At 45.5% G+C, this 17,778-nt stretch overlaps 1 protein-coding gene across 1 annotated transcript in view; it reads right to left on the bottom strand.

Annotated features, from left to right (window-relative positions):
* Positions 1 to 4,160: 4,160 nt before the first annotated feature.
* The window catches only part of LOC135907765 (uncharacterized), a 71,835-nt gene continuing 58,217 nt past the window's right edge, over positions 4,161 to 17,778 (bottom strand). The window contains exons 9-12 of the mRNA XM_070522764.1: positions 17,378 to 17,650; positions 11,656 to 11,800; positions 9,563 to 9,826; positions 4,161 to 4,315 (exon numbers count right to left, since the gene is read on the bottom strand). Of these exons, the coding sequence (XP_070378865.1) occupies positions 4,176 to 4,315; positions 9,563 to 9,826; positions 11,656 to 11,800; positions 17,378 to 17,650 (822 nt within the window). The 3' untranslated portion in view covers positions 4,161 to 4,175. The remainder of the gene's footprint in view (positions 4,316 to 9,562; positions 9,827 to 11,655; positions 11,801 to 17,377; positions 17,651 to 17,778) is intronic.

Genomic DNA, 17,778 nt, shown 5'->3' with positions numbered 1-17,778 from the left:
TTTGGCGCGCGTAGCTCAATTCAGACAGAAAAGTCGCTAAATTTCCGCTAAATTTTACTTCGACGTTGCGAAAGTTATAGCTAAAACTGTTGAGTAAATTGCAAATAAAGTAAGCACTTTGAAAAGAATTCGCAGATGTCGAAGCATCCATTGTGATAACAAGTGTTTATACAGCTATACGAAGTAAATATAGTAGCTTTATTGACCGTGTAAACTGGGAAACTTTAGCTTACTAAGTGAATTAACAAGCATTGCGTCAAACGCGCGCATGCAAACATGAACACATCTTACTCGATGACCACGGACACTCGCTGTCAGAACGTTGGCATGAGCAAGAGCGGCTGCAGCAGCAAGCGAATGGACTTTCGTGCTGCCTCTCGCTTCAGCGGGAATTAAGCGGCGAGAGCATCACAAACGAAACCATCAGCCTTCGGCGCACTTAGAGTCTGTAGCGACGACGGACTGCTTTCAAGATGCGGACTGCGTGGCCCCTTTGAGCAGCGCCAGGCACAATCGCACTATGTATTGAGTACTGTGTGTTCAAGTGCCACAACAGCGATTTTTTTTACTATTGATATTTCAACTTCAAGAAGGTCTTCAATGAACCACCGACCGACGACGCTGCACGAAGTGTCACTGCCAATTTTGATAGACGTTTCTTGTTCTTCGTGTAAGAGTAGTGCGGTGTTGGAGCGACGTTTGTTTTGCCTCACTCGTGTCGGCGCCGGTGTTGGCGTTGCCGCACGACAAAAGTGAAGCAACGCGAAAATAAACATTGCTCGTCGGGCTGCGAAGTCGAACCGCTGACATCGGGGTTGCGAGATCGCCGCGCTAACCGAGTCAGCAAGTTGTGGGTTCGTCATACGCGCCCTTTATAGCTGGGCTTAATATGCATGAAGACGTAGACGCAGCGCAAGGCGCGAGCTAATCACAGGCGTCCTCTCCCTTCGGAGGAGGGAAAGCGTGTGATCATGTGTTCGCTCCTCGGGCGCCCGCCATTGCCCGGCAGTTTAGGACCGGCAGTCAGATGAGGCGGCCACGTTTGGTTCGTTCTGCCGAAGAGCAGGCTGCGTTGAAAGAACGGCAGCGGGAGTAGGCCGCACGTTGTTCGTTCAGCCGAAGAACAGGCGGCCTTGATGAACGCCGCCGGAAACTTGCTAGAGGAAGGGCTCGTCATCGACGCGTCGACCTTGCCGTGAGGTAGCGCGAAAGCGAGGCCTTACGACATCGAAGAGCCGCGCATTTGCAGCTTCGCTTGCACCCCTGTTCACAGTAGTGGGAGGGCGGTCATATTTTTTCTTACTTCAACAAAACGTTTCAATCGACACGTCTGTTTAGTGGCACATCTCCGTAAGAAGAGCGGCAGTTAGAGCAGCTCGCAGCCTTCCACGACAGCACATACACGTATGCTTATATAACGCGTCACATCGGCAGGTATCGCAGCTTGGGCTGAGACTGCTTACACGAAAAAAGCTGCTTCATTAAAAACACTGACGCGAAAACTGAACTATGAGTGGTTTTTCCTCATAAGATTTCTCTATATCTGAGCCCAGAAGGGCCGATAGCCTGTAGACGGACTCAGCGGGAACGTTAGCTCTAACCTTCGGGGTACGGGAACAATCTTGGTGCGGGTACCTGGTGAATGCTAAAATATGTGTATTTCAGCCTCAGAACCTTTTTATTAATATTTTTGCTGCAGAATGTAAAGGGGAAGCGAAATAAATTCTTCAGCTTTGTTATCCGTGCGACAAAATCAATCAGCGGCAGGCTTCCTAGGTCCGTTCGAACGTGTCCGAACAACGGCTGGGTTTATTTACTCAGTGTCGATTACAGAACACTGTGACTACTCACAGACATTGATTGCGTCATCGCAGTTAGACAAATATAAAGTTATTGCACAAGCAGCTCACGGTCACTTACATACGAAGTGTACTGAATGTGAGCGAAATATCAACATGCAGTGCTAATGAGCAATGAGCCCTCGTTGGGCAGTTTCACAAATATATGCATAAAAGGGGGAGCTCACGCCCCTTGATTTCGTGCTGCGACACGAAACAGACGTTTATGACCTCAAATAAAGCGTTAGTTAGAGCAGGAGACTAGTGCCACCCGATAAAATTGTATCAATCGTTTATTATTTAACAGCGCCTGTACTCCTTTCATGGTGGAACAAGTGCGTGCACAAGCCCAACCAGCGCAGTTTTCACTACGAGCCAGCGAACTACCACTGCTTCCCAGCGTCATAGCAGTGAAACCAGCGTCTCGTCCAGCGTGACTCGTCTCTTTTCTGGCGATCTCAATCGTGCCTCAGTGACTCCCAGCGAGCGCCAACTTCCCCACTGTGATCCAGTGTGAAAAAGCGCGCTGGTTTCACAGTGAAAAGTACTGGAAGACAGTAACATTCATTTTGTATAATCCACTACTATATGCACGTATCGTATGAGAAAAGCTGAAATTTCGCTTGGAGCTTCAGATTGTAATGTTACAAATCCTGGACGATAAAAAAAAGCACGAACAACGTGATTTTCTTAGCGCGAAAATAATGCACTTGGACTACTATATCCCCGCAAATTTTGCAGTTCTTGGCTTTCCTGAAAAGAGAGCAATATTTTTTGACATGCCTGGGGCTGCAGTTATACCAGGACGATGACAACTGCGTCATATTTATCCTGGTGAACGGCGCGTCCGGAGCGTTCGTCTACTGTTCCGGTTACTAGACATGCTCCTAATTTGCCATGGTAGGTTAAATATTACCCTGATGCCCCTTGATACACCCGGAAGCTTCATGCAGTATTTATTAGCCCGAAGACCGTGAGAAATGAGACCAGTGTGTTCAGATGCTCCTGAATGAGTTGAGCCACTCCTATAGTAACACTTTTCTAGAATCGATCTATCTTATTAGGCACCCTGTTGCATCCTTGGTCTCAACACACACAATAAATCCATTAGTCTTCTACTGTTACGCTCCTCAATATTATCCGATTGCAACGTATACAGTGATGCTGCAGAACATGCAGCTTGAAGACTTATTTAAAGTGGTGTTGTAAGATAGTTAAACGGTGCATTATGTTTGCACGTGAAGTCTGTGAACACCACCAAGCTATGCATGATGCACAAGCACGGTGTGCGTACAATATATGTGAAGAAAACCACTGCTTCATCATGATCACAGCGCCCACGCACCGTACAGCTAATTTTGCCGGCTCAATTGCAGTGTTTTAATAAATGCATAGGTCCTAAATGCCATTCTTAAAGAAACTTTCCTATCGACAACGTCGCTCAGATGTCGCCAATTATTTTGTCCTGTCGATAAAAAGTGCCGAGTGCTAACAAAAACTATTATTGCTAAACAGAGAAGAAATGCGCTAAATATGTGGACAGTATTGCTAACATAGGAACACTGGATCGAATTCGGTTCGACAGGCGGCTGGTACCAGTTATATGCCTTAAATAATTATTCATTTGAATGAACTAACCTTAAGATTAAACGAACGATAACGAATGGATGAAACTTTTTTACTTGCGTTTTCATGACTAGCTAGGTAAAAATATAACACATTACATTGACACTGCCAACCCGCGCAAAACACGTACTTTTCACACTAAAATGGTTACGGAAGAACCCTGCAAGTCTAACATTTTGAAAAAGTCGTTCTTCCCAAGAACAGCTCGGCAGTGGAATGCCTTATCTACTGACAGCGTACAGTACGCAAATGTTTCGTTGCTCTCTTGCGCGCTGTCAGGAAGTTTTGTCTCCGTATTGTTACTTGCTTTTTGTTTTCTTTTTTGAGTGGAGTTTAGACAAAGGAATCAAGCTGCATTATCTTTATTCTCATTTCTTGTAATGTTTGTTTTTCCTATTTTATCTGTTCTAGTTTTGCTTAGGAAACTTGGTAGTATGTGCTTGCTGGTTTGTCCTCATGATGATTTGATTACAGTGATATGTTCGTTACGATACCATGTTCGAAATACTTTAATGTCATGTTTGCTTTGTAGGCCTGCTCCTGCATGAAGCCTGGCACTCAGGTTTGCATTATTCTTGTATATAAATAAATAAATGAATCTAATAAACATCAGTTTTTATTCATGTTATGGTATTACTAGAATTCTGAGTTACCCGTTACTTGTATATAACGTAGACAAAAACAAACATGTATATATGTCCTCGACAGCATTCAATAAAATGCTCCGGCCTCCTTAAGCTTTACAAACTCAGTCATGAGATGGCGCTTCAGCACTTTGCCTCTTGTGTTCTTGGGCAGCTTTTCAGCGAATACAATCCCACCGTGTAGTCCCTTGTAAACAGCCAATCTCTCTGAAAAATAAATAAGCACGCATTTTAAACAATATTTTACTTTTGTGAGTAATGGTGACGTGCTCAGTACTCTAGGAGAAAACGCTTTTCATACCGCACCCTCTAAAGTGGGAAGTGAGGTAATGCACACAAAGTTATTAGTTATCCTAAACGTGCATCGACGTGCCACGATACTGGATAACAATACGAAGGTTTAAAATCTAGCGGTCGTTCAGCTACACCTATGCGTCGCTTCAGTTGGCGCTCCAGTTTGCATAAGTTATCACCTTAGGTCTATCAATATTCATAGTTGAAACATTAATTCTTGCGTCAGAGAAGGCACCGGCCTACTAGTCATATATAAAGAGAGGGCTACGACGTAACGAAACAAAAGCGTGCACTCGCAAGCTCGGCGTGTGAAACGAAAGGGCCACTCACTCGAAATACCGCACGTGCAGAAATTGAGTGTGCTCCTTAGCTTCCGCACTGTATGCTCCCCGCCCGCTAACATTGTCGGCAGAAACGAGGTGGCGGACACCGTTAAGACTAAGAACCACAAGTTGTCAGCGTACGACACTGCTGGGCTCCATGGAATCCAATCAGTGTTGTGAGATTCCATTGAATGTCTTACGGACATGCATCTTACGTTATGCAGGTAACTATATGAAACATTATTGGCGTGCATATGAGTTTCCATCAATAAGTTTTAGATTCATGGTTACCGTCCTCTAACTAACAATTCTTTTAGGGTGGGCTGCTATAACAATAAACGACAAAAGCGAACGACGCAGCTGTACTGTTTGCTCGCTCTAACCTCCCTATTATCCAGAAGCGACAATGTTCTGAGCTCTACATAATGAAAAAAGCTAAGCCAGAATGGATCTCACGATGACGGTCGGTGACAATGCGTTAGCATTGAAAAAATGTAAGGACGCAAGTTTTGCTATCATCGAAACGAGTTACATACGAGAGGTGTACTGCAGCGCGATTCCTATTTTGCGGTCCCCTAAAAACACTCACCGCCACCTAACGCCGGCGCTGCGAAGCCTGCATGTGGCCTTTGCAAACAGTGTTGCTAAGTGAGCGGTTTTACACATAAATGTAGCGGTTTCTGGCGCTGACGCGAAAAAAAACTTTTTCGCTTGAGGGCGTCGAGTTTCGTCACGATTTTTCTGTAATGTTGGCTTCCTTTTTAACGGTACAAAAGCTTACAATTTTTTACAATAGCTCGTGTTTCACGCGTAGCATACAGGCAAGTTATTCACGTCTCTTTGGTCATCATCGTCATCATCATCATCACCAGCCTGGTTACGCCCACTGTAGAGCAAAGGCCTCTCCCATAGTTCTCCAACTACTCCAGTCATGTACTAATTGTGGCCATGTTGTCCCTTTAAACTTCCCTATCTCATCCACCCACCTAACTTTCTGCCGCCCTATGCTACGCTTCCCTTCCCTTGGAATCCAGTCCGTAACACTTAATGACCATCGGTTATGTTCCCTCCTCATTACATGTCCTGCCCATGCTTATTTCTTTTTCTTGATTTCAACTAAGATATCATTAACTCGCGTTTGTTCCATCACCCAATCTGCTCCTTCGTTATCCCTTAACGTTACACCAATCATTCTTTTTTCCATAGCTCGTTGCATTGCCCTCAATTTAAGTAGAACCGTTTTCGTATACCTCCAGGTTTCGGCCGCGTACGTGAGTACTGGTAAGACACATCTGTTATACTCTTTTCTCTTGAGGGATAATGGCAACCGGTGGTTCATGATCTGAGAATGCCTGCCAAACGCACCACAGCCCATTCTTATTTTTCTGATTATTTCAAGGATCCGTGGTCACTACATGTCCTTAGTAGATGTATTCCTGTACCACTTCCAATGCCTCACTACCTATCGTAAACTGCTGTTCTCTTCTGAGACTGTTAAACATTACGTTAGTTTTCTGCAGATTAATTTTGAGACCCATCCTTCTGCTTTGCCTCTCCAGGTCAGTGTGCATGCATTGCAGTTGCACCCCTGAGTTACAAAGCAAGGCAATATCATTAGCGAATCGCAAGTTACTAAGGTATTCTCCATTAACTTTTATCCCAATTCTTCCCAATCCAGGTCTCTGAATACATCCTGTAAACACGCTGTGAATAGCATTGGAGAGAACGTATCTGTTTGCCTGACGCCTTTCTTTATTGGGATTTTGTTGCTTTCTTTATGGAGCACTACGGTGACTGTGGAGCTGCTATAGATATCGTTCAGTATTTTTACATACGGCTCGTCTACATCCTGATTCCGCAATGCCTCAATGAAAGCTGAGGTTTACACTGAATCAAACGCTTTCTCGTAATCAATGAAAGCTATATATAAGCGTTGGTTATATTCCGCACGTTTCTCTATCACCTGATTGATAGAATGAATATGGTCTATTGTTGAGTAGCCTCTACGGAATCCTGCCTTGTCCTTTGGTTGACGGAAGTCTAAGGTGTTCCTGATTCTATTTGGAATGACCTTAGTAAATACTTTGTACACAACGGACAGTAAGCTGATCGGTCTATAATTTTTCTAGTCTTTGGCGTCCCCTTCCTTTTGGATTAGGATTACGTTAGCGTTTTTCCAAGATTCCGGTATGCTCGAAATCATGGGGCATTGCGTATACAGGGTGACCAGTTTTTCGAAAACAATCTGCCCACCATCATTCAACAAACCTGCTGTTACCTGATCCTCCCCAGCTGCCTTCCTCCTTTTCATAGCTCCCAAGGCTTTCTTTACTTCTTCCGGCGTTACTTGTGGGATTTCAAATTCCTCTAGACTATTCTCTCTTCCATCATCGTCGTGGGTGCCACTGGTACTGTGTAAATCTCTATAGAACTCCTCAGCCACTTGGCCTATCTCGTCCATATTAGTAATGATATTGCCGGCTTTGTCTCTTAACGCATACATCTGATTCTTGCCTATCCCTAATTTCTTCTTCACTCTTTTTAGGCTTCCTCCGTTCCTGAGAGCATGTTCAATTCTATCCATATTACACTTCCTTACGTCAGCTGTCTTACGCTGGTTGATTAACTTGGAAAGTTCTGCCAGTTCTATTCTAGCTATAGGGTTAGAGGCTTTCATACATTGGCGTTTCTTGATCAGATCTTTCGTCTCCTACGATAGCTTACTGGTATCCTCTCTAACGGAGTTGCCACGGACTTCTATTGCAGACTCCTTAATGATGCCCATAAGATTGTCGTCCATTGCTTTAGCACTATGGTTCTCTTCCTGTGCTAAAGCTGAATACCTGTTCTGTAGTAAGAGACAATTATGATCATCATCCAGAAACAGTGTGCATGCCTGGCGTTCTTACACGATGTTTTCATGCCTCCTTTGAATTGCTCTAAACGTTTAGGCTGTTTTGCAGTAGTATTTCAGCATTTTCGGCACTGGTATTTCGACAAACACGCCGTAGGGAAAGTTTGCCTCGTGAAATGACTTCAGTTAAGAACACCAACCGGTTTTGTTGGTGTGTTGTCAATTAATCGGTAATGATGGCGCCATGGCCCAACACAGATATTGAATTCAGTCAGATGATTAAGATTACATCTGAATTAAACAGAATATCCGCCGTGATGAGAAATATCCCTACTCTATGGGCTGGCCTCCGAAATAACGATAAGTGCTGCGTCAGTTAATGATGTGCGAACACGTTATTCGCGAGATCGGCAAGATGAAGGTCTGGGGGATCAGCGATGAAAACCCAAGGCGCAGCCATGCTAGCGAGCCAATACACATGGAATGGTACGGGGCCATTCCAAGATGAAGTGGCGGGCACGTTTCTGCAATTTGAATCGCCACGCGATTGTTCAACCGGATTTCCTGCCAGTGATTGTAGTACGCGGAAGCATCAATTTTTAGTTTGGCTTCGCTACAGGGTTGCGAACTTGCAGTCGCACAAATAAAGCGCTTATTCTTATTGATCATTTATACTTCTTAGCCCACTATCAACAAAAGCAAGAAAGAACGGACTCTTCTACACAGTGAAAATTTTTCTACTACGCTTCATGTAGACACACTAAAATATGTGTGATTCTGATTTTTCGCTATATATAGTGCGTTTTTAGCGGACTTTAACTGCTCGTAATATGGATTTCAGAGCTTTCTGATGCCTTGACCACAGGAATTTTGTGTTTCTAGTTGGCAACACTGCTCTGAAATGTATGGCGCGGCCGTGCATGGCGAACGCTGAGAAAACCGTTATTCAACAGCCGGGCTCCTCTCTCGCGCTTCTTTCTGGACACGCTGCGCCATCTAGTGGCGCTGCCACGAAGTCCGCACGTAGCCTCCGAGAGGAGAAGCGTGGCTCGCTGGTTCCTGCGAACGTTGTAAATTGTTCCCTCACATGCCGCAAACTCGGTGGCACGTACTCTGTGACCGAACTTGGCGAGAGCTTCATTGAAGAGCAGCACATACTCAGTGACCTTGCGGCTCAACTTACTTATGCATAAAGTTCCTGTCCCTGAGGAAGCCTTGTGGCGTGGGTTCGTTTCCGCTTAACATCGCGTAAATTTAAGGGATGCTATTCGTCATTGTAGGGCGTCACATTACCAGTGACACATACCTAGTTGCCCAAGCTGGAGTCAAAGACGTTCATTGAAGAGCGTCACAACCGTACTGGCACATACCCTGTGGTCCGAAGTGGCATGAAAGAGGTTCACTCAAGACCAGCACATACATAACACTGAAGACCAGCACATACCAAATAGCACATATCTAGGATTCGAAGTCGGCGCTAAAGCGTACCTTCCAACAGCGGTACCTACCAGTCCTGCATCTACTCTGACCCATGTCGCGTCAAAGAGATTCATTCAAGAGCAGCACATGGTCAAAACATCGTTACACAGTGGCAGCTAGTCGGATGGTTTGCTTCGAGCCCTGTTCCTTTACCACAGTAGTGCGATTCATTCGACCACGGAATCCCTAGTGACCCAGGTAGGCGGGCAAATGGATACTAAGAAATAAACATAGATAGGTAGATAGATAGATTGATAGGTAGACAGCCCCAGAATGTGCGTGAAGTACCGAAATAATGCTAATGAAATAAAAAGGACACCTACGCCGTTTCTGGGATTACTTTTGTAGGGAGCTCATCAAACACAAAGTTAATGTACTTGTGCTGTTGTAGATAGCAACATTGTTTCATATTTTACGCTATGCTTTTGTACAATGCGCTCTACAGTGCGACCGCCATGAATGGAGTTGGCTTGCAGCAACAAAGCACTGCATGCATGAACGTACCTGCCACGTGCTCCTTGATCCGCTGTGCGATGTGGCCGTGCTTCTCCGCCTCCAATTTTCGCCGCAGGACAACAATGGCGGCAGGTGCCTCTCCGAGCACCGGGTGCGCCACGCCGAGCACGGCTACTTCGGCCACAAAGTGAAGCTCAAGAACACATTGCTCCACCTCGAAGGGTTCCACCTTGGTATCGAAGCACTTGATGACGCTCTTCAGCCGCTCGGTCACAAACACGCGACCAGAAACATCGTAGTAGCCCATGTCCCCTGCGTGCACCTCTGCGTCACTCACGTAGTTCCTGCTACCAATCGCAAGATATCGTAGTAGACTTATCTCTCCGGGAACTCAAAGCATCTATGTTACGCCTATACTTCCACACATCAGATAAACTTTGACGCTTGTTAGGCCATGCTTGATTGCGGACACAGCAGTCTAAGAAATGTGATTCCTGGTTCAGTATTTGCAGATTCCAACTGGCTTAAATGCCTGATACGGTCACATGTCTTACAAGCTACATTAGAGTAGCGCAAAGCAGCTGTTGGGGTTCCATTACTAAGGTTGAGTGTAAATTCGACCTTCACAAGCTGCCATATTATTTCGTAATTAAAACAGTTGACTTTTCGTGATTTCGAAATTAAAACATTTGAGAAGACGATAGAATATGCAGGAATGTCAGAATAGCGAATGACAAACATGTGGCACTTTTGATGCACGTAGTTTGCGGTTATACTTCCCAGAATACCTCACTATTGGCGCGGAATATTACTAGACGAAAAAAGAAGAAATTGCGCAGAAACCGTCTCGCAATGAGTGTAGACGTTATTGGGATTAGCAGTCAAGCAACGTAGAGTGACACACCGTATTACTGAAGGCGCCCTTCTTTGAGTCTGTAGTGGCAATTCAGGGCTTTACATTGCTTCGGCTATATCCGACACCCTGTCTCCGGGACCGGTCAACCTAGCTATGCGCTGGCTTGTTCGGGTGACCCATGGCCAAAAAGGTACCAGCGCTAGTGACACCACAGCGACAACAACGGAATGACGAAGCCTGTATGACGCCTATGAAATGACGACGACGCGATGACGGCAGTTGCATTAAGAAGATGGGATGATGAGCCTGAAGTGATGAGGATAGTATAACGACGACCGGGTGACGGCGACGGCCTTATGAAAGCGGGATAACGACGGTGGCGTGAAGACGGCCGTAGCGCAGGAATTAGATGACGAAGCAGGAATGACAACGATGTCACGACCAAGACGGCATCGCGACAACAGTATTACGACGAATGCGTGACGACGCCTGTACGAAGACGATTCAATGACGTCAAAAGAATGACAACGGTGGCACGCCCACCATGGAATGACGACGCCATGATTACGATGGAATGACGAAGTAGGAACGACAAATGGAATGACAAAAGCGGTATGATGACGACGCAATAACCACATTGAATTAAAGTAGCAACTTTCAAAGAAAACAAGATGAACTTTGGAACAACATGAACGAGCACAGCGTATCACTACCGCGCTTGTGGAACCTGATCAGGCCTCTAATGCACTGGCGCTGATCGGCCATTGATCGGCTGGGGCATCCCATATGTCTTTTCCACTGAAAGAAACTTAAGCCATTGCCTCGCTCATCAGTTGCTACATATCCAGATGGCCCCAAGGAACAAACAGTGGATATCCTAACTTGACCGGCGCCCGCACCTTACACGATGTAATCAACATGATATACTTTCGCCCCCTTCCTGTTTTCATTTGGTGCGAATAAGGCTATTCTGGAGTGGCCAAACCGTCAAGTATATTTGAATAACTTTTTTTGCTTTCATTGGGGTCATAATTTGTTTTCTTTTAGTTTTTCACGCTTTCAGTCTCTAGCCGCCGTACAAGAAGCTTTTATACCAGAGATTTCACCGACTATATTAAGGTACGCACTGTAATAATACATTCGTTGTATTGTATAGGAAAAAAGGGGCATAAACTGTAAAAATATAATAGTGTAAGTTAACGTTAGATCTTAGCGCGCTATACGGCTAATAAACGCTGTTCACTTGGGCACTGCTAGTGCGTTCAAACGTATACATGCAGCTCACCTGTGCGCAGCCAGCCTTCAGCGTCAACAGCTGCAGCTGTTGCATCGCTGTTATTGTAGTAAGATGTCATGAGGTTCGGCGAGCGCACCATTATTTCGCCATGTTCAAGCGGAGGCATCGTTCTCTTGGTCTTCGGATCAAGAATCTACGGTGCCACAAAATAGGCATTTTAAGTGTCAGCTATCTTCATCATTTACCCGGCTTACAATCAGAATTATAAATAATTACAGTATAGGGAAAGAGAACTACTAGAGTGATTCGATCATACCAAGGTGCGGTTCTTAAGAGACTAATATTCATTTACTCCAGAGTATCTTGACAATACGGATTCAATCATTCTTCACACGGACACAAGATTCGGAAGCGCTCACCGCACCAAGTGAAGCGTCAAGTCGAGAAACTGTCGCAGAGGAACACTGAACGTGCCTTCCTTAGGAGGAATACATTACCAGTCCTACCTAATGTAAATTACATGGCGAAAAGCCTGACGAATAAAATTAAAGCAGATTGCAAAGCAATCTTTGCAACGACAAATTGTGTGAACAGGCATAAAACATGGTTCGGCTCAAAGTAATTTGGAACGCATTGGACTGGAGAGTAAACGTCAGTCGCAGTTTATGCAAAAATACGGTGAGGTGGCGTTTATTCCCGTGCGATGTATAGGTACGCTAGTGTCGTACTTTGTAAGGCCACTCAGTATGTCGTAGCAACATGTGGAGTCGATGTTACAAATGTGTTACACTGTTGCTCCGCACATCACTTGACGCAAGCTTACATAAGCGCTCGACGGCATTCAAGAGAGTTCATCAGTTTCTTTAAAACAGGGTCTCGAGCCACTTATATTCCATAAAGAATCCCGAAGGCCGCACTGTGGCTTTTTAACCGGGGAGAGGGAAGTTAATTTTGCAATTATGGCCGAAAGCACAGCAAGGAGAAAATACAGCACGAAGCCCAGTAGAAAAAAAGGGTAGACAAAGAGAAAGACGAAAGACCTTTTATATCCTCTTATCAACATTCTGCTGCCTTACAGATGCTGGCCTAATGCCTGGCATCGCTTCACCAGGACAAAAGCTGACGTGGTCCTTATGACAAACAGGAAATGGGCATCTGTAATTCTTGAGCACCGTAACGACTTGTTCACGCCTATAAAAGAAAATAGCTGCTCGCACACATAAGCGCCGCCAAACATGGTGCACATTCTCGCTGCTTTCTTATGCATTACAGGAAGTATGCTTTCTCCAGGAAACTAATAAAAATCGGGTGCACCAAGATGATGAAACTTAGACTTGAGCGTCGGGCTGGCCTTGCAGTTCCAACAGTTGATTTTGTAGTCCAGAAGGTAAACCATCTACTTGCACCGATAATGGCAGCGAGAAAATCTTGAAATATTAAGACAGGCCAGCATGCATGTCATGGCACTGGTCTCGCAATTCTTGAGAGGATAATAGAGCAGTCAACAAAAAGACTGCTATGCTTTCCATTTTCCATTAACATCAACGTCGTGAAATAATCGAACGCTGCCTTCTTTACCTGATGCTCTCAAAGCTGCACATCTTCATTTAATGCAAAGAGGGCACACATTGCAGTGCTCACTTTGTTCCTGCCTTGGAGCTTAGCATTAGGAGGATGTTTAAGAGCCCAGTATGTCCGTATATATGCAAGGACGCTAATTCATGCACTTGGCATCTAACAGATCGGCAGCCATTTTGCCTGTGGCTGTCATGAATACATAAATCTCATTCAGCAATTTATAAAGCATTTTTACCCTACTGAGCCACGGCACCTCAGCGTAGTACACAATAACATTTTATGCAGTTTGGCCAGCCTCTAAAAAACACACAATCTGGCAATGCTACATAATATTTAACCAAATAATGTCCAACAAGCTAAACAGCTTTAATGACGTACTTCGTTTCCAGCGAATTGCGCCATGCGCCTCTGTGTGCAGAATACATTGGACTGCAACAGAATTCAAGCTGAGCGCTGCAAGCTTCGTATACAGGCCCCCGACAAGTCCGTTCTAGCGTCCAAACATTCATGGGGTGACGCTAATTGCGAGAAAGTCAAGCTTCTCCCACAGCAATTCTTCCCGCTTGACCCATTATTCATTCACTGAGAAAATCTCGGCACCAGTGGTTCTTCCTTTCATAGACACCAGGTGAACCATGTCCTCTGGGAGGTCAAGACGTCTGGCAATATCTCTGATGAAAATTGGATACTGAGCGTTGTCGGTAATGCAAGTCATATCGCAGATATCAACTGAAAACGCGACAAACCAAAAGCTTGATTGTTGATACTTTTTTCAGTGCTCGCACTGATGTCGTTAATACGTTCAGCGGCAGTATTATAGCGAAGCTGTATATCGCTAGCCGATTCGTCCACCCGTCCGTCCGTCTGTCCGTCCATCCACCCATCCATCCGTATGTCCGTCAGTCTGTTGGTCGCCTGTACGCCGAAAACTCATCCGGCGCTACCCCATGCGCATGCCCGAAGAAAAAAAAAGAAAAAGAGAAAGGCGCACGATTAGCCAACACCACCTAGATAGCACAAGGCCCATTCAACGTAAATATGTCTGGTAGCGCAGTTTCCATGAAAGCCCAAACATTCAAAACATGGCGGTTCACCAGCGGCTCATGGGGCTTAGCGCCATCTGTATGAGGAGGGAACCGTTCCAACAGAAGAAAAAATAATGCGACGCCATATCCGTTAAAAACATCAGTGGCGTGATTTTGCTCTCTAACGCGCGAAATTCGATTTGGTGGTCTGCCTTTAGAGGCAGACCACCAAATATTGCAATGCGCCGTCATTCGACTCGATAGGCATTTCGAGCTTTCAGCGCGGAAAGCGATGCAAGAAAAGGTCAGCCATACAGGTGTTGAAATCGCAGACTTGAACAGAACATACTTTCTTTGGAGGCCGACGAAAACTTTAGGTGTAGAGTGCTGATTCTATTGCCGGACGCCAAGCCTGTTGGCTTGCGCAGTAGGACGAGAACAACTAAAGTAAGCACTTCTCTGGCTGTCGTTACTCACTATGTTTGACTGAACAGGTAGAGGAACGATGAAGCTAGCCGCGTCACCAAATTCAGACAAACGTCGACAAGCAAAGCAGCACAATGGGCCAGGGGGGCATTGTAACAGGTGAACTTTACGAGCGCGCCTTTCTGAATCATTCAGCGCATTTATTGATAGTGATAAAATAAAACTGAATTGTTTTTACTTTACTCGTCACGCATATATAAAATTGATGAGGAATCTCATTTTCGTTGAATGTTCTAAGTGTGTCTCCAAATGCTTTTTTTCTTTCCGCATGTTTGTTCCCTCTAAACACAGTCGCGCTTCAATCGCCATTCCCGTAGCCACCCTTGCTGATGTCGGTGACAATTTCTTTCTCAACCGCTTTTTGTCCGAAGCTTCACCACCTATTTGTATGGATTGGCCTGTTTACCCGACCCGTGACGTCATGCTACCTAGCCCGACATTTCAATTGACAAGACCGGCATGACGAAAGCGGTGACGTCAAAATTACTGTTGCCTACTCGGCAGTATCCTCATGAGACTCTATGACAGTCGGGCCAGTTAACATGACGTCATGTATTGGAGTGAAAAGGTCTTGTGCTATCTAGGTGGTGTTGGACTATTTGCGCCATTCTTGCCGTCGCTGTTCTCCGTCGCAGCCGAGCGCACGTGCAGCAGTTCTCTCCAGCTCCAACATGGGTACGCCACGTGTCATACGTACACCTTAGGAGCAGGCAGCGTTCGATCAGCAACACCGCGGGCAGAACCTGGAGCGAGCTTGTATGCGCCGTACCGATGCGTCAGCCCAGGTGGAAGATCAGGCTCGTGTAGCTGAGCACAAGCCGCAACAGCGTACCGACACTCCGACAGCCTACTAAGGCGTCGTTTAAAGAACCGCCGAAATTTACCCAGCCCTAAACACCGGGGCCACATGTTTCAGCTTCGCTGGTTAAACATCTGTGCGGAGTGCTTGTGCGATGATATTTTTAAGTAATGCGCAACTCATTGCGCATGCCTGCGTAGAAATGCGTTCAGCATCTCATCGGGGGCTACCAATTTTTGACGCCAATTTTCAGTAGAAGAACATCAATTCCCTCATACAGCACTTCAACGTCTGAAATTTCTTCCAAGCGGTGCAATGGAAAGAGTATGAATTCAATTGTTGAGCGTGACGGAACAAACAACACCGACTGAAAGAACTCCTTGTAAGTAGAAGTAATCACTGCAGGATCAGTAACCATAGTGTTTGCAAAAGGCCGCGTGTTTGAGACCCCCACTTTGAGAACTGGTTTTACGCGACGCCGTACGCCACTCCAGTAGCGCAATGAGCTGAAAAGGCCAGGTCTTATGTGAGCCAGCTATAGAAGAAAATTGTGTGGAGCAGACTGCATGCCTAGCCTTAAGCCTCTCATCTCTCAAACGTGTAGAATAGGCGGCGAAACGCTCAAATGCAGAGATAATTCCCTAGCGATCCCTACCAACGAATGCGCGAGCGATGACACAGTCAGCAAAGGTAGCGGGACATTATTTTGCTCGACCTTTTTCAGGTCTAAATGCCTCCCGCAAAAGAGCCACAATTGCAACACATTTTCACGCGCTATAAGGCCTACGCGGAGGAGGCGGCGATAATTGCCTAAAAGGAGAACAGCTAGTCGTCGGAAGCTGATAGAGGTCAGCGTAGTGACAGAGTAGAATCGACAAACGGTCTTTTTCAGGAGCGATTGTAGTTTGCCGGTGCTCGTGTCGCTACTGGTATTCCATAAGAGCGGGCCTGTGGAAAAATTCTGATGAAACGTAATGAGAGAAATTAGAGGCACTTAAGCAGCTATGAATCGTTAAGGAAGTGTGGAATAGGAGAGAGACAACCATTTTATTTTGAAGAATGCCGAATGCTTGCCAAGAGTATAACGGCTCTGCTGAAGAGATTAGGGACAACCCAGTAGTTGGCGGTTTAAATTAGGCTGCGCCCTCATTGACTAGTGGAATGTCCAGGTAGGCCAGCAGTTGCCACCTTCACTTTTTGTTTGTTTACTGAAATGTATATAAAGGCTGTATGAAATCCATTACTTTCAGTATAGGCTGTGATAACTAATCTTATAGATCAGTAAGACTCCATAGCATGCAAAGCACGTGTGGGTCACAACCACTTGGTAGTCGAGCAGTGACACTCATTTGGTATATGCCGGGACAGTTTTCTCAATCTCTAACTCAGGAAAAGTACATGAGTAATTCGCTCTTTATCTCTGTGTTTAGCATCAGTGTTTTCCTTCAAAGATTGTAAATATTTTCGTTTTCTTACCTTTAACCGGCCTCCTGCTTCTCATCGTCAACTATCACCTTCAAGGGACTTGATCAACTTCAAGGAGAAAGAACAAACTTTGCTACTCGTGTGTAACGAGCTGATGTCGTAAACTAGCTTATCTTTTGCATATGTCAACTTCATGTGCAAAACTCCAGCCTGAAAGTTTGTAAGGAGCACCGATTCACTTATTTTCACTGCTGATTCTTCGCTCAAGTTAAATTTCTGTTACCAAACATTTGGCATGCTTGGAGCTTGCGGAAGGTGTGAAGGAGCCCTCATGCAGCATATAATTGAATTGATGTAGTAACAGGTGACGCAATCCAGGAAATAAGGGGGATGTGCAAAAATCATCGACGTAAAAATGCCTCTGTAAGACTATTCGCAAAACATTATTGTACATTACCTTCACCTCTGTGTCGGCAACTGGAAAGCCCACGCTTTCGAAGCACACCTGACCAGCTGGGGCGCAGCAGACGACTCCACTCGCCTCAGACATGCCGTAGACGTTCCTGAATTCCACAGGCTTCAGCATCGAGAGCACGAGCCCTGCCGTGCTCTTCGGCAGAGTTGCACCTAAGCTGATCACCTTCTTCAAAGAAGAAAGCCTCGCACCCTTAGCCGCGACTGCGCTTGCCAGTAGATACAGCACCGAAGGTGTCGTCATAAGGAGGGACACCTGCAACATCCATGGGAATGAACGATTCCCCAGTTTAGAAAACACCACATTTCGCCAAAGTATGACACACATTTTAGGGAAAAACATGCTTTCTGTTCCCTATTAGTACGTCTTTCAGAAGATGCTGC

This window comes from Dermacentor albipictus, chromosome 8, assembly GCF_038994185.2.
Source record: "Dermacentor albipictus isolate Rhodes 1998 colony chromosome 8, USDA_Dalb.pri_finalv2, whole genome shotgun sequence".
Classification (NCBI taxonomy): Eukaryota; Metazoa; Arthropoda; class Arachnida; order Ixodida; family Ixodidae; genus Dermacentor; species Dermacentor albipictus.
This window is presented reverse-complemented; position numbering and strand designations above follow the sequence as displayed.